Source organism: Cibotium barometz, chromosome 10, assembly GCF_041138505.1.
Source record: "Cibotium barometz isolate CiBa-2024 chromosome 10, ASM4113850v1, whole genome shotgun sequence".
Lineage (NCBI taxonomy): Eukaryota > Viridiplantae > Streptophyta > Polypodiopsida > Cyatheales > Cibotiaceae > Cibotium > Cibotium barometz.
The window spans coordinates 54,589,139-54,612,570 of NC_141055.1; the positions used below are offsets into that span (position 1 = coordinate 54,589,139).

The following is a 23,432-nucleotide window of genomic DNA, read 5'->3' on the forward strand; positions in this document are numbered from 1 at the left end:
GATAGTGCACTCACTCACTGACAGGTAATGCAAAACACATGAGTATGGGGCTCCCATTCGCAATGTTTCAAACAATGGTATGCTTCTTTGAAGTGAAAGTGGACCCAAACATCCCTCTTTTGCGAACATCATAGAAGTTCGAAATTGCATTTTCATAAGAAGCATACGTATAAACACAACCACACAATAGAATCCAAGTACATAACACCACAAAACTACCACACAAATGCCATAGGGAATTAAAAGAGCAAGTCACATTACCTATATCATGTAGCCCTCTTGTTCAACATACCCATATACGGAGTGATAAAAGATAACAATCCTTTGCCCCAAAACTCCATCTCATATACTGTGGAGTAGTACTCAACCCACCCCATAGAATCCCCTACACAAACTCCATGACCAAGTTGGAACCTACAGCAAATAGTTGGTGAACAAGAAATTGAGTTCAAGGAAAGCTCTAACCTACCCATGGAGGACACCACTACCAATCACCCATTGTTGGAAAGAGATGCAGTTGCCAAAAGATAGGCCATAATGGACATGGTCCTCCGTGAACACATCCCATAGAGGCCTTTGTTCACTCTCGTGGTGGTGGAGAATCCCTCCAAACAGGCAGTCCAACATAATAAAGTATGCTGCCCATGGCACCTTCTTTCCTTTTCTAGTGTACACAACACTCATAGGCTTATTCTTTGTGAAAAACTCATGAATACATGTGTACATTGGGTCTCTCTTCCCACTAGCAAAAGCCTTGCACGATGTAGTCCCCGCCATGAACTACCATGCATGGAGAGACACTATCAAAGCATAAAGTGTGCTTTCTCAAAAAAATGAAGGTTTGGCAAAGCTTCAAAAGTAGATGTGGAAAAAGAAATATACTTTGTATACAAGAGTACAAAATAACAAAAAACCATCACTTAGACTCCACGATGCAATGTTCACAACAATTACGAGTGCAAGACGCCATCCACTCACCACTACGAGCCAAATCATCCTCCTTTCGCAAAACAAACAAGTCATTATCAATGTGGTCCAGAAGAGGGTCAACAACATTGGCCGCCCGCTTTCTTTTTGTTTCACGTGGTAGCCCCCAAACAAAATCAAGAAGAATAAAAAGCATACTTCATATCAAGTTTTCACAAATAGCTTAACAAACCTTGTGCTAACAATGGGGGATCGTTGCATCCTTTTTCATGATAGAATGCGTCTTGAAGGCCTCTCTTGCTCTCATTCCAAGACATGGCCTTTCTCCATGTCCAACCACCATGGACAATTATCCAACTCCCAATGATTGAGTGAATGGAAATTTGGGGGGTATGGTGGTTTCCACATTAGCCATAGAGATCCATTGCCTTGCCCAGACAGGAAAACCACCCAAAAATTGGCTCTCCTTCAAATTGAGTAAATATCTTTTGAAAAAATGATACAACGTCAAGTTATATGCAAAACAATTCCAAATCACAACCAATATGCAAAACAATTCCAAATCACAACCAATATACAAAGTCATGCAAAGCAGGCTCCAAAGGGAGAGGCTAGGTTGTATGTGCATGAACACTAGATGCTGTGCAGCCATCTGCACCATATCCACTTTCTTTAGAGTATTCACCTCTTTTTCTCTTGAATGAACCTCAGTCTTTCTCACCAATGGGAACATGTATCTCCATGATTCTATCTTCACTTCTTCATAGTAATCCTGGAGTATATAATCAGATAGCAACACAATGCCCTCCAAGGATGGACACATAGTCTACTAAAATCTTTAGAGAACGTTTTTGGATTTTTGTCCAGAACAAGCTCTCTAGGGAGCCACCTGAGGATAGCACACCAAAACATATTAACCCCATGTGCAATGATAAAGCATTAAAAGAAGCCACCCACAAAGCCAATGGATCACATTCTATATTCGTAGTTGTGCACTTGAGAAGAGCAAACATAGCTTTTGTAGTCTTGTTTGCTTCAAAAACTAAAAGCCATGGCAACCCCACGTCCGTGCTCACATCACACACAGCTAGCAAATTAAGCTTCTCTAATGAAACAAAACTATCCTCGCTCCATTTCAAAGAGAGTACTGCCTTCCTCCATTCATTACCCAACTTTGGATCCAAAACATTCAAGATCTATCAAAGCCGAAGAAATCTTCAACTCTAGGGTTACAAATGACTTTCAAGACATGCATTACAAGATAGAAGCCTAAGAATCCACCAAAAATATACCTTGCCTATTCTATTTGAGTACTTTCTATTAAGGTTTTCACTTTCTTTCTTCTCCAACTTAGCAAAATCATCACTGGAAAATTAACCTCTAAAAGGACCAAGCTTCTTCTCCAATGCATTTTGATATTACACCTACATTCACCAAACACACGCACTCAAAAGGAAGCACAACACAATTCATACACTAGCAATCCAACAATGCTCATGGAAACCTACATTATACATAAACTTTCCAAGAAGGTAACCCTGTGTCAAAGTGAACCATGGTTTGACTCCTTTGGTGTTTCTCCAACGGATGGCATCTATTGTCTTCGCATTCAAATCCGGAAGCTCTCTCAAATAATCGTGAGAGTTAGCCGTGCAAATATTTGAAGTGTTGACAATCTTGTCTTTGAGGGAGGGCACCACAAGGACGTGCCAAAATAAGAAAACAAAATGAGAAGGAAATTTTTTGATAATCAACCCGAACATAGATGACACTCTAAAAATATTAAGAAACACAAAAGACTCACACAATGCCCTATAGGATGGACACAGTCTACTAAAATCTTTAGAGAACATTTTTGGATTTCTATCTAGAACAAGCTCTTTACGGAGCCACTTGAGGATAGCACACCAAAACGTATTAACCCTATATACAATGATAAAGCATTAAAAGAAACCACCCACAAAGCTAATGGATCACAATCTATACTCATGGTTGTGCACTTGAGAAGAGCAAACATAGCTTTTGTAGTCTTGTTTGCTTCAAAAATTGAAAGCCATGGCAGCCTCACATCCGTGCTCACATCACACAAAGCTAACAAATTAAGCTTCTCCTACGAAACAAAACTTTCTAGTGAGGTTTGCGCTTTCTTTCTTCTCCAACTTAGAAAAATAATCATTGGAAACTTGACCTCTGAAAGGACCAAGCTTGTTCTCCAATGTATTTTGATATTACACCTGCATTCACCAAACATGTGCACTCAAAAGGAAGCACAACACAATTCATACACTAGCAATCCAACAATGCACATGGAAACCTACATTATACACAAACTTTCCAAGGTAACCCCGTGTCAAGGGAACCCTGGTTTGACTCCCTTGGTGTTTCTTTGACGAATGGCATCTATTGTCTTCACATCTGAATTCGGAAGCTCTCTCAAATAATCATGAGAGTTAGACGTGCAAATATTTGAAGTGTTGACAATCTTGTCACAAGGACATGTGCCAAGATAAAAACAAAATGAGATGATAATCAACCCGAACATAGATGACACTCTAAAAATATTATGAAATACAAAAGACTCACATATTCATTCTTTGAAGTCTCATCAAACAACGCAAGGATTGCCAAAAAACCAAGCAAGCATGGACCGAGCAAGCACATAAACCGAGCACTAGGCTCCTCCTTCCCAACTAATTTGACACTCAAAAGGCATCCAAAACAATGTTTTAAACCAAAGTGAAACCCTTATTGATGCACACAAATCCTATGCAAACAACTAACATCCCCTCACATTCCTTTTGCTAGCAATTTCAAGAAATCCCCAAATATTGATGAAATCAACATATATTCTAGTATTGAACCATATAATTAATTTGCACTACGTTTTCACTATATGCATGTTTCTCATAGTTTCCCCTAATAGTGGAATGCCAAGATAATAGTCTGGTGTATCAAACTAGTCAGGAAATGTTGTGGGAGACGAGTAGACTCTTGCCATAAATTTTGGATTCAAAACACCAACCCTTAAGTGGTCATGAGGAGCATTCCAGACTCCACTCAACTGGATAGGCTCATGCACAGTGTTTCCCAACTCTTATTCTAATCACACTCACACACTCTCTCTCTCTCTTACACAACATATACCGTTAAACAGAAACATAACACACATACACATCCCAGAATAACATGTGACACAGATGAGAGAAGCAATGGCAAGAGTGTTCTTAATTTCATTTTGGATGGATTACAATGAAGGTTTTACAAAACTACACTTCATCACACCACGAATAAATCGGCTCACGCTACTCTTAGCATTCCTCTACTCCCAACATCATCTACTCTGTAGTAGTTGGTCACCCTTTTTAAACAGTGCCTTCTTCATCTTGGCAACGGCTCCACGATTACAACCCACCACCTTCACACGTGTGCTACTGAGGTGGTGCTCACATCGTGCGTTGTGGGTCCTGCTCATCTTGCCGTCATTGGTTCTTCCGCTACTACACTATTAGGCGCAACACCTGGCATGCCCGGTGTTTGAACTTCGGCTCCTAAACCAGTACCCTTGACAAATCTTTGCTTGAACTTTATGAACATCTCTGGGGGTTTATGATTTGGGCTGTACACCTCATCGATGTAGTTGGCTCTTTTTTGGATCCTCTTCAGTTTTTTTGCATGTTCTTTTGAACATCCCAGACCCTTGTTGCTTGCTTGCGGTGCTTTTTGATCAAAAAGTCTCATCAGTGGTCTGAGTGGAGTTTGCCCCATAATCTTTTTTTCGGCCATAGGTATAGGTCTCCATTCTACCTGGGCGACTTCTTCATACTCTCCCGAATTATCTGATGATGGGCTTTCTACCCTCTCTGCCCCACTGGTTCTTCGATGCCCCATTTCCACATATTGGTGCTTGCGGGTGGTTGCATTCTAGGTGGTAGCATCCTTCTTCCCTCCGGTGTCTTTGAAAACAAAAATAGAGAGCATGGGTGCTCCAGGGGAAGAGGTTTCTGGATTAGTATGGACTTTATTCTTTCTGCATTTTAAAAATATTGAGGCAATTCTATGTTTGCCTTCAGTAACTCAGAAAACATGACATGAAAGACTTCAAAAAATGGGTTTTCCATGCTTGCCCATGGAGCGGAAGAACTGGTAGCCAGTCAATCCTTTAAGCGCTCATTTTCCTTGAGCAAATCTTGGTTGGCATCATGCAGCATTCGGATCTCAACCAACTGTTCTCCTTGTTCTTTTCTAGGTACTCTGGGCGTTAGTATCTATGGGTTTTATGTGGCTAGCTCTGCATCTATTTTTACTTTTGAAAGTTCTGCATAGAGTCTAGCAATTTCCTCTTTTGCTTCCCTTAGCTTCAACTTCCATTTCAATCTTGTTTTCTGGGTTTGCTTCACCTTTTTGGCCAATTGCTGTGCTTCTTCTATTTGTACTTGTAGGGATGCCTTATAATTTTCCCAATCTCCGAGCCCTTCTTTTCTTAGCTGATTTTCATTTTCTATGCATCTTTGCATCTCTAGTTCCAATGCATTTAACTCATTGATGACATCTAATTCAAACTTTGTGCTTCTTTCAAATTTTCGCTTGTACTCCTCTGCCTGGTCTTGTGCTCTATCTCTCTCATGGATTGCATCTCTTAATATGTCTACATATTCCTTTGTGCTTGTGGCTTCCTACAACTCCTACTGTGACACTTTGTTCCTTTCAGATAACTTTCTTGCTTCTTTTTCCCAATGCTTTGCTTTCCATGAGGTGGCCTTTAATGCCTGCATTAGACTCTGGTCTTCACTTTCTATTTGTTTCTCCTTTCCAGAAGTAGGAGTTTTGGAAGATTCATGACCCATTGGCTGTTGTTGTTGTTGCTCTCCATCTCCCTCATCGTTCTCGTCCAAGTCATGGATTACTTGTTGGGTTTTGTAAGACAACTGCTCATGGATTTCTACCAGAGCTTGTAGCACCTGATCCCATACTTTGCTTAGTTTGGCCTTTGCTATGTTGATTATCGTTGCTTTTGCATCTAGCACAAGGCACAAGATTTCCTCTTCATCCTGGGTTTTCAGGGCTTGTATTTCATACTGGGCGACTGCCAAGGCTATTGTGTTATCCAGCACTTCATCCTTTAACCCCTAGATTTCGTTAGCCCAGACTTTTGCTGCCTTCCTAGCCCCACTAATGAGATTCCTCATTTTTGCCTCACTTAGCTCCTTTTGGGTCTACTAGGGCCCTTTCAACCATGGCCACCTTCTTCTGCAACTCGTCGTTTAGCTGCACCATGGACTGTGATTTGAATTCTAGCTCCTTGGTTTTGTTGTGGCACTCATCAACATTCCATACTATTTATGGTTCAGTGCACTCGGTTGATTAATTGCATTCCGGGCCTTTTTTTCATACTCCTCCATTGAAGAAAGAGTGTGAGAGAGAATTTTCTAGGCCATGGTCATTAGTGCTTTGTCCATGTGCAGCTGTTAGAAAGTTCCACCTCTAGTTTTTCTGGTAGCTTGTCCTTCTGACTTGGACCTTCTTATGCCTTCTGTGCCAGTGTTGCCACCCAAGGCTGTAGTTCCACTGGTATGATCACTTCTATTCTTTTGTGGGCATCTTCCCTTTCTAAGCCACTTCTTCTTTCTTTTTCTGTTGCTCTCCTTCTCTTGTCTTCTTCTCTTCTTCCTCCTTCCTTTTCTTTTCTTCTTCCTCCTTTTTCTTTTCCACTTCATTGGATTTCTTTTTCCTCTCAGCTTTCGCAGGCAGCTTCCTGTTTTTTTTCTCTTCTTGTTCCCTTTTCCTTTCTTCTTCTGTCCTCTTTTTCTTAGCCTCTTCTGGGTCAGGCAGTGTTTCTTCATCCACCATGTTCTTCCTATTTTTGTTAGCTTTCTGGGCGATTCTTCCTTATCCAGATCATCCTCAAATGAACTGAAGGTTACTTTGGCAGCTCTCGAGGATCTTACGGCTTCTCTATTTTGCTACTTGTCAAAGATGTCTCCTATCCGATCCACCGATCTTACAGCTTGGGCTGTTTCTCTTTACCCCAGGTGGCTGCTCTCTTGGCCAGATTTTCCTTGTAAATTGCTACCCAATTTATCTTCTCTCCTACCTTCGCTGCTCTGAGCAGTCTATAATTGTTGTTGGACATGTCCTCCGGCTTCCCCATGAACATGATGTTCTGTAAGAAGAAAATAAATTGTTCCCGCCGGGTTTCGTCTGCCACATCTTTTACCTAGCGCATGTTGTCTATTTTGGGGATTTCTTCATCTACTCTTGGCTTCAAGTTGTTGTCGAGGGCTCCTTCCGAGGGTAATCCTAACACGTGGTACACTGCATTTTTTGAGATCTTAATCGAAACCTTCCCTCCACGTCTATCGTATTGGTTTCCAAAAATTGAGTAATCAATCTTCCCCTCCTATGCTCTGGGTCCTGCAGCTCCTCCTACTGTCGGTCGAGAAATTTTTCAAACCCGCACCTCCTTGTCCACTCCTCATGCTCAGGCTTTTCTCTAGTTTTTTGTTAGGCCTGAGTGTCCTATTGATCTTTGGCATGGTGCTATTTTTTGAAAAAAGGTTGTAGATGGGTGAGATTGTGTCACAAGCAAGAGAGCAGAATGTGAATGTAAGCATTTGTGTTCTCTTTTATGATGTTTTCTCCTTTTAGCTTCCTTTTTTGAGGTGTTTCTGGCTTCTTCATTTTTATTTTGATGTGACCCTCAATTTACATCATGCCCGCCGCCTTGGTTTAATGCTATTAAAGCATCTTTGATGTTTTCCCTTCTTGCTATTGTGAGTGGGATTTTAATGATGTCATGACTCGTTTCCTTCATGTGGTTGCTTATGTGGCCTTTTGTACTATCGAGGTGGCCGGGATGACACATGTTTGGTCACTTGCTTTTTTGTTGTTCGGGCTTTGATAGGTAAGTGCTTTAGTGGTCTAAACATCCTTGTGGTCTGGCCACCCTTTTGTGGATGTGTGATTTTTTGCATCTTTTGCACATCCACCTCTACTAGTGAGATCATGCCACAACATATGCTCCAGCAGATTGGCTCTTGGTCTCGCTCCTGATCTTCCGCTTCTTCTTTTTCCAGTTGAACTTCCATTAGTTGGCCTTTGTATTTCCTCATCCTAAAGCTATCTGCTTTTGGAAAGGCTATGCCATCCAAGTTTTCTAAGGTGAAAGCATTTTGTGGCTGATTGAGTCTTTCACTATATGAATGGTCCTATCCACCAGATCTTGAATTTTCCATGATGAGGTCCCAAATTGGCGTTGTAGACTAACACATGGTCCCCTTTTACAAAAAATTTGTGCTTGAGATGCCTATCATTCCAAGCATGTCTTCTTCATTGCACTATCTCCGCTTTTAAAGAGTTGATTTGCCTCTCTTCCTCTAAAGGTAGGACTTCCTGTATTCTATGCTTCTGAGATTCTTCCATTGGAAGCTTCTCCTAAATAGCCACTCTCAAACTGGGAACCACATATTCCATTGGCATGACTGCTTCCAAACTATAGACCAGCTTGAATGGTGTTTGCCCAGTCGCGACCTTGAATGATGTCCGGAATGCCCATAGGGCAGCATCTAACTTCTAGTCCCAATCATTTCTATTGGCATTTATGATTTTCTTTAGAATCTTGGCCAGCACTTTTATGGTGGATTCCACCTAGCCATTGCACTGTGGGTAGTAAGGTGAGGACTTCTTGTGATTGATCAGGTATCTTTCTGTTAATCCCTTCATCACCGTGTTCATGAAACTATTAATCTTTTTTGAGTTGATTTGGTTGTGTAAAGGCCTTTTACCAATTCCTCTAATGCAGATTTTAAACATCATAAATCCTTCACTTCGAAATGGAGAGATGCATTGTTTTCACTTGATTATGGTGGGAGTGACACTATTGTGGGGATTGAAAAAATGATTTTGATAGCAATATCTTCAATATAGATAGAGAAGAATATCGCATGGTTGTTTGACTCTCTTGGAAAGTTCAAAGGCCATTAAACAGACTCATGGGATGCCATTGACAAACACTAAATTTAAAGGGTGCATATTAAAGTGTTTATTTGACGTTCTTTACTCCCAATCGTTTAAATTTTTCACAAGCTAATTTTGAGATAGAGTGTGAGTTGGGTTAAGTTTACTTTTAGATGGTTATCTAGAGAGATCTTGCTAGATATGATTGAGAAAAATGCCACAAGATTGTTGGAGTGTGATGAAGATAGCTGCAATGGAGAAGCAACTGTTTGTTGTTCCTGTAGAGCCTTCTCTTCATAGCTATTTTGCAACTATGAAGATACGAGGGAAAAAGGTTTATTTATGGAAACGTAAAGAAGACAGGATCAAAGGACAAGAGTAGGAAGAAAGAGGATGGCCTAGCTCAGTCACAAATCAATACTGCCTCGTGTTGTTTGATCTTCAAGTATCCTTTGAAGAGAAGGTGCTTTCTTGTAAGACACAAAGCTATTGTCTCATTTTCTGATCCTATAAATATTTGCATCTTTTTATTGGATGGATTAGGTACTTGCTTCACTTGAAAGAAAAATAGATTGTGGAATTGCCTAACGCTTGTAATGCATGGCTTGATATCAAAATAGAGAGTCCACTATGTACAGGGATGATATGAAGAGCCTTTCACCCTACGAGATTGTGATAAGTCCTTGGTGGATTGATATGCCTCCAAATTTTCTTCTTCATGAGAGGTAGAAGAATGAAGAATGGGAAAAGGGGACGGGTCAAAGTGATCAAGTCATGCAAGGGGACTCTACTAAAGTAGGTAGTTTTTAATCCTTTTTTCTCTATGTTAGGTGAAGTCCTTTTCTTATGCTATAAAATGTAAATATAAGGTGGTTCAGGAAAGGAGAGAAATAAACTAATGAGTTAAGGGAACGGTTGACAAAAGAGGAAAAAAAAAAGAGATCGAGGAAAATCCCCTTGAAGTGCACATTCATTGGTTGCATTGTTGAAAGCATCATGCTCTTTTGCTAATTTTTTCACTTCTTGGCTATGTGAAAATGCAAGTTCTTGATGATGATCTCGACATCATGACACATGATGAGGAGGATGTATTGGGGGAGGGATCTCAAAAGGGTGAGTCTAAGGAAATAAGATACCATGAAAGCTCTAACGGTAATGGATCATCTAAGGTTCTTGATTGTGAAACATGTTTGGATTTGTTGCTTGCATAGGGTCCAAGGTTCCTCCAAAAAAATTTGGCTTAGTTGCGTATGTTCCACCATTGCCATTGAAGTCACAGTCATTAGATGCATCTATTTTCTATGATGGCATTGGGGATTCCATTTCAATGGGCAAAGAATTTGGATTGTCCAGTGTACAAATGAACAATATGCAAAGATCCATGACTTCTTTACAACTTTGGAGAAATAGGGTGTTGAGTACAAGAAAAAGAAAAAGCAAGTTGCTTGGGCAGTAGACTTTGTGCTTCTGGACTTGCCTGTGGACTCTTCATTCGGCCATGAGGGTGTTCGTGTGTGGAACAAACTGACATAGGATCATGTTTGTCATGGGCTTGGAGTGGCAGAGCAAAGCTCCTTTGAGAGATTGTGGATGGATTGTTGTTATCGCTCCCATTGAAGGTGAGCGATTATATCCTTATTTTTCACTTTTCAATGGTGTATTTTTCTTGAAAGTAGGAAATATTCATTGCTAAATTTTTTTAAACATTGGAAAACAAGGAGGATCTTCATCGTGGGTGGATAGATATGCGCCAAGATATGATTTGGAGATATTATGTGGTTTCAATGTGGAAGATAGAGCCCCCAAGGGCCATGGTTGAGGGCTTCATTGTTGAGGTTAAGTGTGTGTGAAATTTACTCTAAGGAACTTTAATGGTTTTCATTTAGCACAATGTACATTGTGGATTGTTTTTTTGTGTTGACAAACGAAAGCGTTTTTTTTTTGTTCAAAGATGGATGCATTCTACCTACTCCTCTTGCATCGTAAATGATATAAGACTTTGCTACAGAGAGCTGAGAGTGTGAAATACTTGCAGAGGTGGGGATCGACATTTGAGATGACACATCTTGTGCCACTATTTGTGCAAGGAGGCAAAGGTTTTGGAGGGTGGGAACTATGCCTTGTCTTGACCAGGCATACAACGCAGTGTTAGTTTCATACACTAATTTTTAGAGTTAATGTGCTGTCCATGAGGGTTGGTTGTGGATATGGGTTGTGGGACATCCCCCCCTTGATGCGTGCGTGCATGGCTTCAGGTCAACCTTGCTATTCCTTTGATAGTGATCCAGGGATAGTGGAACACATTTTGCAGCCATTGGTGTTGTTCGAGCATCATCGACGACAGTTCCCCCTTGGACAGGGAGAGCACAGGAAGTGAGGCTGATGATGAGGCCTATGTCTACCCTTTTGATTAGTATGCACTTTGCTCTCGAACGTTGGATCTATGTTAGATTCTTTTTGGCTTCGATACATAGATTATAATATGAGACATTTTGTCTAGTTAGGTCCTTCCTTTGGTGTGTAAAATTTATGTTCACAGTCTATGGCCACATTTTGATGCTTGTTTTGTGATATTTAGGATCATGTGACATTGCTTTGTGACACTTAGGATCACGTGATATGGCTATGCAAGTTTTATATATGTGATTTGATAATGGTTGTGCTTGGGACATTCTTACTTGCATTCTATGCCATGAGATGGTTGTGAAGTGTTTCTATGTGCATCATTCTTTTAAGGATATACCCTAGGTTTGTTTATATATCTCTTATCAATTCCATGAGGATTATGTGAGAACATGTTATGTTATTATGAGTTTGAATGAGTCGTGACTCATATTTCTCACTTGATTTTTTGTAGTGTGCTACCTTGCTATGCGGAAAAGATTGCAAAGCAAATGTGTGAAGATAAGCATTGTAATCAAGTGCCCTAGAAAAGCAAAAAAGAGTCATTCAGGTTGCAAGTTCATAGACCATGAGAGCAAAGAGGGTTAGGTATTGGGACTTGCCAAAAAGATATCTTGGATGTTAGAAATTTGGATATTGGTTGTCTTTATGGTGATGTTTTAGGTTTCCAAAAAGAGTTTGAATTTTTTGTTTCATATATCTCTACCAATAACAAGAAATCATCTCTCTTTCTCATTTTCTCACGATTTTCTCTCTTTCTCATTTTCTCATGGTTTTCTCATAGACAACAAGCACTCTTGGGTATTTATTACTGACTTGCTCAGATTAATGTCGGTGAGTTTTGATCCTTGCTCGGTCCTAGCTTGCTTGGTTTCTAGTTAAACCCAACAACCTAATCTCACTAACCTTCCTAGGATCCATGACTGTGTAAAAGATTATCACGTGCCGACTCTTTGTGTGTTAGAGAACTTCTTTGTGATGATTGATGACCATGCCACCATCTTGTGATTTCCCTCCCAGACATAAAACATGTGTCCAACTAAGATTTTCAACTCATCGCTTTGAGCTATATTGTTCTCAAACTCTACATTGACAACCCTCACGTGCTCATCCCAACTCTGCTCAATGTCTTCAGTGACCATGCTCTTCTCCTCATGTGATGTACACAAGGACACTATTAAAAACCCCCTTCTCCTCTATGTAACCCTCATGTTGAAAGGCTGACTTAACAGAATAAACACTATCTTAGAGTCCATGGACTTTGGCATGTGGAATCAAGCGACATAAAGGGGATAGGTGGGCAAACTATAGAGCTCATAATCTTTATCCTCCTTATGATGTCCTTACCACAAATCTTGTTGATTTTCCTTAAATTTGACAACAAAGACCTTATAGTTTGTAAGGTCAAGAACATTAGTTTTGAACCTTAGGCGGAATGAAAAGAGAGTTAAATTTTAAAAATAAAACAAGAGACAAGCGTTGATGTGAGAAAACAGCACACGTGTTATTTAATGGTGCATATCCATAAAGATTACAACAAGCAGAAGAAGAGGAACAACACAAAAAGAAAGGTAACTGCAGAGAAGAAACTTACACAAAACATGCTTCTTCCTCACTAAGACCCACAAATCTACAAACTTCTGGTGAGAGCGGCACAAATTCATCTCCACATCGACTATAGCTTTTTTGAATTTGTGAGCCCTCTCCCATTTAGAAAGGTAAGATGTGTTATAGTCATGTGGTGTGAGTGCGGTTCTTGATCATCATCAATCACAATTAGATTCCCATGAGTTCCTGGTTCACCAATGTCATTGCCATGGGTGTCCTATAATCCATCAGCATCTTAATTTTTGTCATCTTTATCTTGTATGTGTGGATGTGCTTGCACCGGATTGAAATATCTTGCACAAGGAGCATTAATAAAGTAAATTTCCTCTATGTCTATGTAGTGGCGAAGGTGAGGAAGCTTCATGACCTTCCATACTGTAGCAGATCTTTTTCTTCTCATACATGAACCAGTCTTTGGAATTATCCATGACATTCTTGGGTAGTATTTTCCAGTGCGCACCATTTTTAGCACAGTGCTTTGGAGTGATGCGCCAAGCTTGTTTGCTATGTAATTGTCGGTGTACACATAAGCTCTCTCAAAAATATTGACAGGCGATAAGCACACTTTGTTCTTCAAGTCAGCCTGCCCATATAGAGCATAGAGCTGACATCCTCTTGTTATCTCCTAAGTAGATATATTGTGCGAGAAGAACTTGAAGTGAGGCTTGTGCAATCACAGTAACCAGCATGCCTTCGAAGGTGTGCATTTTAATCTATCTAAGACCTCTACACATTACCAAGGCACCCTTTGGTTTGAAGAAATCCCACCCTAAATATCATTTGATGTTTTTCCCTACACTTATGAGGGATGGAGCCATCAAACTGACAACCATCTAGAAATACAAGTGGTTCACAAAGAGTCCTTTTAGACAATTCTTTCTAGTAAATTCTTGTAGGGGTTCCCAACATGACAACTTTATATCTCCATTCACAATATCGACGACGGTCATTGATACTTCAAAGAGCTTTATTTTCTTCTCTGGAGGAAATGCAGGTGTCTTCTGGACAGAAGGCTCAAACTTTGCCCTCCTCTCACTCATCATGGGTTCTTTGCCTTTGTTGTCACGTTGGGTGCATCTACAGAACAAATACCACATTAAACCACCAATGTAACACCACAAAAGCTCCCTGAAATTTTTGAATTTGAGGACAACAACTTTATATGCATCCATCACTTTTTTTTCTTTCTTTTCAAATTCTTACAACACATCAAGCAAGTTAAACAGCAATGCCAAATAGAAGGAAGGCAACATGTGGAGACATGTGTCCGAGATCAAGTGTGCCTTAATATAATGTTGTCGTCGATCATTATATATTAAACGACCACAAGATAATAAATTATCATTCTGTAAATTTCAATAATAGGCAGTATATAGAAGACCACAAAGAAAGAATGCCACAGTAAACAGACAAGAATTGATTTCTTATTACGATTTACATATGAGAAAAGACTGCTATAGTGAACAGAGAGCAATTGACTTCTTACGATTTATACATGCTGAATAAATCAGCGCCCACAATAAAAAGTCTGAACTACGTGCTGGTGTTGCATATTATTCTTCTTGTGGGTGCTTATTCTTATTATCATTAATGAAACCTCATCAACATTGAAGATGTATGAAAATTGTTCATTCATTAGACATACAGAAAACAGATGCATGTAGTAAATGGACCAGAAGTGCGGCTGTACAAACTTGGGCACATCTGACATGGATGGGGACTGGGAAACTGCTAAAGGTCAACGGCTGACTTGCATGATATTACTGATATCATGCATAGGTTTTCTTTTAGGAGCCATGAGAATCAACTACAAGGGAGAAATGAACATAGAGCACAGCGAAAAGTAGATAAGGAAGACAACGTCCAATGTCATTAAATACAAAAGGAGACCATAACTTGCCATATATAAATCCTCCACTATCAATTGGCAGAGATCCACAAGAGCAAATCCAATCCGATATGTCAAGAACACACCTTGATTCATGATGGTATGGCATGGAAAAAGAACTCCAAGTTGTGGCAACAGAAGTGACCATGCAGAGACAACTGTCAAAAGAAGCGTCCTCACCAAAAGCGTAACCAACCAGGAAGAAGACTCATGCACTCCGAGGAGAAATACAACTGTCGACGAGAAGCATCCATGCAACATTGGAAGCATCGTGCCCAGCAAAAAGCAAATGAATGAACAAAGCATCAGCATGACGAAATCTTAAAAACAACCATAGACACAGTGGCACATCTGCATAGCTCCATGTAACGTTCGAGGCAGCTGGCCCTGCAAAATAGGGACGAACAACATGCACAGTGACAAAAGGAAGGCACTATGCTCTCCGCTATTTCTCTTCCTAGGGCCTTTGCAAAAGCAACTAGGTCTAGTAGAGCTGGTGTTGGAATAACAAGAGCAATGATAGGAGCAAGTGGAGGTGCAACACATGAAACTGCATGAGGATGCATTGGTCTAACTTCAGGTGGGGGTGGATGTGCAACATAAGGCATGTGTTCTACTAGCTCCCCCATACGTGCTTTAGTCATGTGGGTATTAAGTGCAGTCAGTCTCACAGCAAGAGTTGGTAGCACACTCACTCTAGGAAAGGGACGTGTCATGGGTGCACTAGAATGAGATGTGACCCCTCTCGGAATGGCAATACTAGATATGCCCAGCGTAGGGGGATGTATGTGTGTAAAGTGGTGGTCTACCATTTGGTAACTGTGGGCATGTGGCTCAAAGGTAATAATGATGCATTAGTCTCATAGGTGCCATAGTTGGTGGTGTGGTGCTTACCACTAGATGAGGCAATGTACTAGTATTGTCCTAGGTGGGGAAAACTCTAGGATCTAAGAATTTTAAGCTCATGCTAGTATACCCTTAAGTCCCTACATGGCCTTGTGGACTAGAAGATGTGGGTTGGTCCATAGTATAGCTAGGTGATAATACAAACGTAGGATCCATTGGGCTCACACGAGGTGTTACTATTTCACTCATTGTGGGCATTCTTGCTTTAGATGTCCCGACTTGTGCCATAATTCTTTAGATATTTTTATGTTAAATAATCATATGTATACAATCATAGATGCCCTACAAATCATTCCTCCTCTATTGTGGCCCTAGGGTAATCTCTTCCCAACTAACGCCATAAGCTTGTCCTATATTGAAATCCACAAGAGTCTCTCTTGATGCGTCATACTTCCAATCATCTATGAGAAGACGTTGATCCAAGATTTACAAGCCTAGATCTTTCCTCTTGCGAGGCAGACGTAGTGTTATTGCTTGTGTCGAGACTGTTGGGCACTACTTGTGCAGTCCTAGTTGGCCAAATTGGTGAGGCTTGCTTAGAGTTCTCACTTCTTGGGACTAGAGATCCTTCCATTGACTCTACGTTAGACAAAGTATCATTTGCCTTCATTTGTAGGTCCTTGTACAATGCTAAACAGGGTTCCGACCGAAGGTCCTAAGCCTAGTGTAGGGTGGTAATACGTACCTAGCTTGATGGATGCACTATCGTCTAAATAGGCCTCTAATACATGTCCAGACCATAACTGCATGTGACTTAAGGTTAGTAAGAGACAAATAAACTAAATAGCTAATTTCATTTATTTTATTTTGTAATATTTACTTTCTTAATAATTTAATTCAAAAGAAACTTGTCCAAAGTGGGTTTTAGACAGTTTTAAACACTTTAGGAAGGGTTGGTTGTGCGTGCACTTTTTTCAGGCTGACCAAAGTGGGTTTTAGACAGTTTTAAACACTTTAGGAAGGGTTGGTTGTGCGTGCACTTTTTTCAGGCCGACCAAAGATGGTTTCTTATAGTGGGTCAACTATGGGAAATTACAAATTTTTGGGTCTTGTATCAAGTACGCCAAACTGATCGCAATGACCTAAAACATATAATCGGCAAACTTGTGCGTGCACCTCTCTCTCTCTCTCTCTCTCTATATATATATATATATATATATACATATATATATATATATATATATATATATACTCGTGGGCCTTTTATCCTTTCCCTTTTCCCTTTTCCTTTTTTCTTTTTTCTTTTTTCTTTTTTTCTCCTTTTTTAATTTTTTACTTTTTGATTTTTTACTTTTCATTTTTTTAATTTTTTACTTTCACAGTTTACAGTTTTCAGTTTGTGGTTTATGGTTTTTCAGTTTCACCACAACTACCCAAAAAGGAGTGGTCAGGGTTCTTGGAGTTTTCCAAGATTCCTTTTTTGACTTGGGACCTAAAGCCTGTACGCATTAAATGCAACTAATCAAAAGACTTACAACTTGTGGCCCAAAATATAGGTGGATTAAGTTAAGGTAATCAAGGTAATTTACACTAATACAAAAACACAAAAAACTTACAAAACATAGAAATAATTCTGGTTTGCAAATCCTACCCCAAATTGTTGTTTCTAACTCAATTTCTCCATTTAAGGAGTCCGAATCGGGGTAAACCCTATGTCCTAAAACAAATTTCAAGGTATATTTTACCTAATTCCTTAGATTTAAAGCCAATTTAGTGTTTTTATGTGCGAAATTGAAAAATGCAAAAATTGAATAAAAAACTTGAATTAAGGAATTCGAAGCACACAATTTCAAGACAACATGAAAATCTGAACACAAAATTCCTAAGATATTAAAATAATACAACGAAAACACAAATATGTAGCACAATCAAAGTTATTTTGAGAGATTTCCTATCTAGTCTTTGCTTGCAAAAACTAGAAATTTGATCAATTTAACCATTTACTAGCTTCTCAAATGCATTGATGCTAATGCGACGGGGCTATTCCCCTCGATAGAGAGACCACTACCTTTTGTGAAAGCTTCTTGCCTGGAATTCTCATAGGAGACAATGTTGCCGTGTAACCGCACCTGAAAGCTCCACTCCATTGTTGTTGCCACTGCTGTCGCACTCCAAAGGAAGCTCGACCCTCCTCACAAGTTAATCTCTCACACTCACTCTCTCACATGTAAGCAAGCAAGCACACATAAGAGCTCAACAAGCAAGCAAGAAATAGTATAAGATAGTAGATAGAGAAGAAGAGAACCCTATTGAATTAGCGTAAAAGAATGAGTAGTGAGAGTTACATTTTGCCTCTTATGTGTGGTTGCTAGGGTTTACACTCTTGGGCAGCCAAGTCAAAAATTAGGTCCAAGGACTCATTCGACCACTCTAGCTTGTGTAAATACCTATTCTACAAATAGTTACTCTCTGCCTAAGATCTCGTGGTGTGCCTTTAATACACACAAGCGGCGAGCACACACGTGAAATATATAATACATGGTTTTCAAGTGAATTCTGGCCATTCCAATGTGTGTGGCGCGCAAAGGAGGTGAAAATGATACGGTGGGCCGACATCGATGCCATAGAGGTCTTCGGCAAGGGTTAATAGTGTTAAACTCCTTAAAAGTAAGTCGCAAGTTACACACCTATCACTTACTAAACATACAGGTTGCACACCTACATATTAGTAAGGTCACCAAACTATGAAAACAAAACTCTAACACACACGTGTGCTAGTTCTTCTCAGTGTTCCCCATCGCTACTATATGATGTTAAAGTCAAGATCTTACCTTAGCCTTGCCAAAGCAATGTGTCATTGGGTCTTTTCTTTAAGACTAAAATGTAACTTCCCATTACAAGTGTGCTAGCTCGTCTATAGCGTGTCCTCACTCACTTATCACTCTAGAATGCTTCTTTCTAAATAGATAAATGGAGAGCTCTCAATGCCTAGATGGAGGCAAGAAGAGATGGTCCTTCCTCCACAATGGTTCTCTCTCATAAAATGTGAGAAAAGAAGAAGCTATTGGAAGAGGTAAACCTATAATCACACCTATTTAAACAAGTATCCATCAAGCAACTAAGAATACAATAGCATGAAGGCAAGCAAGAAGAGGAAAGAAGAAGAGCTCACAAGAAAATTGCAAGAGATAAATCACCTATATAAATGACTAGTTTTCATGCTAGATCAGAAAACTTAGAAATGGTCCGATCTCTATTACTAGTCTTAAACTAAGTAAGTATGTGCACGAAGTCAGTGGAATTTTCCTATTTGACAAAGTAAGGCCACTTTATATGTTCGAGCACTATCTTACAAAAGTTAAGTGCCTATTTTTAAGTGGGTAAGATGAAAAATCGCCTTACAGTAGAGGTCAAATGAGTAGAGGTCAAATGGGTGAAACCATGTTAACCTATGGAGGCAAAGTACCTTACGGTGTCGGGCGAGCGAAACCATATTAACCTATGGAGTGGTTAATATGTACCCCTTCCTAATGGTAAAATCGTGCCCTCGCATCACCACCCAAGTCGATGGTGAAGTTGTTACTATGCTGCTGAGAAGTGGATGGTGTGGATGACCCATGATATACCATCATGGAGTTGGTGAAAAAGGTTCAATGGTATAGTTTGGGACTGATCCGTAGCTAGATGTAGGGAAAGGTGATGGGAAGCTTTGGACAACCCTGATGGTGGCAGGTAACTTGTTGAGGCAGCATGGAAAGTGATAGAAAATGCAGAGGTTATTAAACACATTCACAAGAGATTACCTTATCAAGCTACAACCATCATGGGGATCTTTCCAATAGCCGAGCTCGAGCACACTGCTTCAAGAGCTCCACACCTCCTTAGGTAGCCATTTTTGTCACTATCTCTTGCGAGCGTTATCACACCATCGCGTTGGACTACAAGTTCGCATCCCTCCTCTCACCTCACACACACTCATTAGCATGCATTAGAGAAGAAGATTAGAGAGAGGAACTCGATTACTACACAATGGGAGAGTATATTGTATTATGAGAGAAAGTGACTGGCCATAAATGTTCACACACACATACATGTACAAAGTATATTCATAGGGAATCCATCCTAGCTTGTTGCCACACACTCTTGGAGTGAGAATCGCCATAAATATTTCTTCTAATCAATCATGAGAATGCAATTAACAATAGGAAGGAAAAAATGTTAATCCATTATGGGATTATCAAGAGTTACCACTGTAATTCTATATCAAATAGCAAAGACAAAGACACTAAAATCATGTATGATTGATCTATGAAGCAATGGTGTCTAAATCTATAACTTTCACAAAATAGTCTGAGCTTTGTTAGGGAGATTTGAGAAGCTAACTTTGATGCTTATTATATTGCATGAATGTTTAATGGGTATTGTTCCTTCGCAAGGAACGAGGAAGACTAGTTAGTGAATGATGAAGTTCATAAATGGACTGGGGATTTCGATGAGTGATTTCAATATTCTTTTCATTTTCATTTTATTTTTTTAATTTTTTCTTTCTTTCTTTTTCCTAAGCAATCCAAAGTAGGTTTACATTTTTTTGTTTCAAGTTAACAGTGATTCGAAGGCTTGTTAGCAACAAAGAAGAAACTAAGACTTCTGTGCATGACCAATTTAATTAGTGTGTCTCTTCAGAACAAGAGAGTTTCTCACTTTTGATACATCAAAGCAATGCAAATGTAGCTTCTTAGATATTGCTTTCCCTATTTTGCAAGACTTCATGAATTATCTTGAAGTGATCTTGAATTGGACATGTTTCTGCATTCTTCATCCCATATGTTTTTTAGTTTTTATGTATAAATATATTCTACTAGCTAATTGAAAGAAGAATGGTACTTTAATGAGCTCTACTACATCAAGGTCCCCTACCCCATATAGAGGCCACATGTCAGTTCTTCTAGGTCATCATCATCCTCATTGTTAAGGAGGTTTGCAAGAACCAATGGACAAGTGAAGAATGAACCCGTGCTTCAACTTCAATTCCACACTCTCAACCTCGCAAAGACGAAGGTTTTTCGCGCGATGGGCCATACCATGGGCCAAGCTTGCACTCGCCACCCCCCATCCAAATATCTACTAGAAGGGTTGGCATTAACAAGGTTAAATGCAAGTGCATGTGTCCCGTGAGATGCTAGATGTGAAAAGAGTGTGTTATCCATAGTGAAATATACAAGTGATGTGCATGGACATGGGCATAAGGTGTACCCTGTATACTCTTCCAACTCAAATATTTCCCTAACATAGCTGCTTTCTTACTCTTTTTATTGCTTTCCTTGACATTTACTCCACATTCCTTTTTTGGTTGGAGATCGTTAGATGTTGATGCTTTGCCCATAGTCAATACACGCAGTCTCTACTTCGACTTTAATTCCACCCCTCGCCCTAGCCGACATGTTAATAACCACGAAGCCCAATCTCACAACATCAATCTCTCAAGTCTTTACATAATATCTTGTCGCCGCCAAGGAGGTCTAGATCACCATTTACCCATGCAAAATTATTGCATGGTGGACCTTGAAAAGGGCTTCTCCTCTCTTTTAGAATTAGACAAGGTAAAACATGATTGAAAGGCTTATAAACAGCTAGTTTATGCACACAAAAAAAAGCTCTCATCCAAGAGTTCAATGCCCCAAAACCAACAAATTTTTGGTCTTTAAGTAATGAAGATGTGGTTGAATATGGCAGCTAAACATTTAAATTTACACCTTCTGCCTTTTCGTGGAATTTAATCAAAAGCATTCATAGATCTAAATCTTAGAACAAGTGTACAAGCACACATGAAAGCGCGCACACATGCAAAACAATGCAAATCACTGCTGCCACTTTTAAGCATCCTAGGACAGTTTCCATGTCAACCAAGGCTATGCGTAAAGCATTCAAGTTTTGCAATGTTCTCTATCTCCATTGAAAGCCACAAAGCCACTGCCTTATTTTCTTGGTTATGCATTTTGAATCACTACAATTATTACACAGCCACCAGGGCAGCTAGTTCAATGTTTCAAAACATTGCAAGTGTCAATGAGGTGTGGAGGCAATTTCATGGATCTGTAGCACAGCAAAAGCCTATCAGGGTTTTGTGATTGCAAAAGATTGGAACCCACAAAGAGCAAGGATGAGTAGGCCCAGCGGGTAGTACCACGTCTATGTCTTCTATAAGGGTGCTCTGTTGTTAAAGGGTGGAGGGATAGGAAGCTCAATTTATGTCACATTCAACTAACTCACACTCTAAGTAACTGAGACACTTTTTCTCCAATCTCCTGCTTTGCCTTCAAAGACACAGGTGGATCTCCAATGTAGAGGTCGAAAAGGGCCTCTGTTAAGAAAGATGGAGGACCAAATCAGCTGCCATGATCCCTCCTTTTTCGAACTGAAAACTGTCCGGTTAAGAAAAGCAATACTAAATTACTTTAATTAAACACAATACTCTTCATGCCATTCAAGCTATTGGTTTTGTCATGGGTTATTGTCCTGGTTTATCCATGATTAATGAGAATTTTCAAGAGATCTAAGAGAAACCAACCCAATTGGTGTACCTTTGAAACTAGCGCTCAAGCTCTGATATCTACAACCATAGAGACAGTGGAAATGAAACAAGATACTTACTACAAAAATCATGACTGTAGATGGTTCCAATTAGTCTCCCATCGACTGTAAGGAAAAAGGAGAACATGCTTGCTTAGTCTCAAAGCAGAAGATATCTGTCATTTTTGTGGAGTACTAAGCAGAACTTACTTTCTGTTCGCAGCTGACTTCCTGACAGACGCTGGAAGTCAATGACAGAACCCTGCAGGAGAATCAAATCACTGATCGATTATCTTCTTTAGAAGAAGCAAAGTAGGCCTGGCCCCTGGGTTCACAGCTTCCGGGCAGCACCAATAGAAGCTCACATGACAGAAGCTCACTGGCGGTTATGTGCCCAGAAGAGGAGAGCTCGAGCGTTCATGACCCCAGAAAGCTGTGAACTGGCCTTTGGACTCAAATTTCGAATAGTATTATTACCCGAGATAGCGCCAAGTTTTCTGAAAAATAAGAGTTAAAAATATGTAGGCCTTCATCGTCTTCCACGCCTTTTATCTGCCAAATTCACCCAAGGAGAACTCGATATGGTTAGCATCGATATGCGCGTTTAGAGAAGTAAACTGTGCCCAGCAGTCAAAAAACACAGTGACCAATCACCTTTTTCAAACGGTTTTTCAAAGAAGCATCGAAAGCACTGCAACCAAGAGGTGAAATCAAGTCAAAACAATGCATAACAATCATGGTTATCAAAATAACATAGGGGTGAACCTCCAAAATGCACGATTGCTTTCTCATCAGGTTCCCACTTCAACAGCCTGCCAACACACCAATGTTTTTCTCCCCCTCACCTCACACGAGGGGACTCCCATCATCCTTGCCATCAGCCCCCGCCCCCTTCCACGTTCACCATCGACATCATCTTCGCCATTGGCACCCGCCCCCTTCTACATTCACCATCAACATACTTCTCGCAATCAGCACCTGCCCCCTTCTACATTCACCATCACCATCATCCTCGCCATCAGCACCCTCCGCCTCCTGCATTCACCATTACCATCAGCATCTGCACGTTCACCATCCCCAACATCCTTGCCATCGGCACCCGCCTCCTTCCGCACGTTCACCATGGCCATCAGCATCAGTCCACATCTCCCTTTTCTCGCCATGACTTCCACACCCAACTCCGCTCCTGTTCTGTCTCCCACCCTTCCCCCCTCTCTTCCTCTTCGGCAATCCTTCG

The 23,432-nt window shown here is 40.2% G+C and overlaps 1 protein-coding gene across 15 annotated transcripts in view; it reads right to left on the reverse strand.

Moving 5' to 3' along the window:
* Positions 1 to 21,554: 21,554 nt before the first annotated feature.
* The window catches only part of LOC147635059 (fatty-acid-binding protein 2-like), an 86,383-nt gene continuing 84,505 nt past the window's right edge, over positions 21,555 to 23,432 (reverse strand). For 10 of the 15 annotated variants that reach the window (XM_086804327.1, XM_086804328.1, XM_086804326.1 and 7 more), the window contains 5 exons: positions 22,850 to 22,886; positions 22,673 to 22,747; positions 22,406 to 22,457; positions 22,277 to 22,321; positions 21,555 to 22,047 (listed from right to left, as the gene is read on the reverse strand). In XM_086804327.1, coding sequence (XP_086660453.1) covers positions 21,899 to 22,047; positions 22,277 to 22,321; positions 22,406 to 22,457; positions 22,673 to 22,747; positions 22,850 to 22,886 — 358 coding nt within the window. In that variant the 3' untranslated portion in view covers positions 21,555 to 21,898. The remainder of the gene's footprint in view (positions 22,048 to 22,276; positions 22,322 to 22,405; positions 22,458 to 22,672; positions 22,748 to 22,849; positions 22,887 to 23,432) is intronic. The other 5 variants (XM_086804333.1, XM_086804334.1, XM_086804324.1 and 2 more) reach the window with 1 other exon arrangement.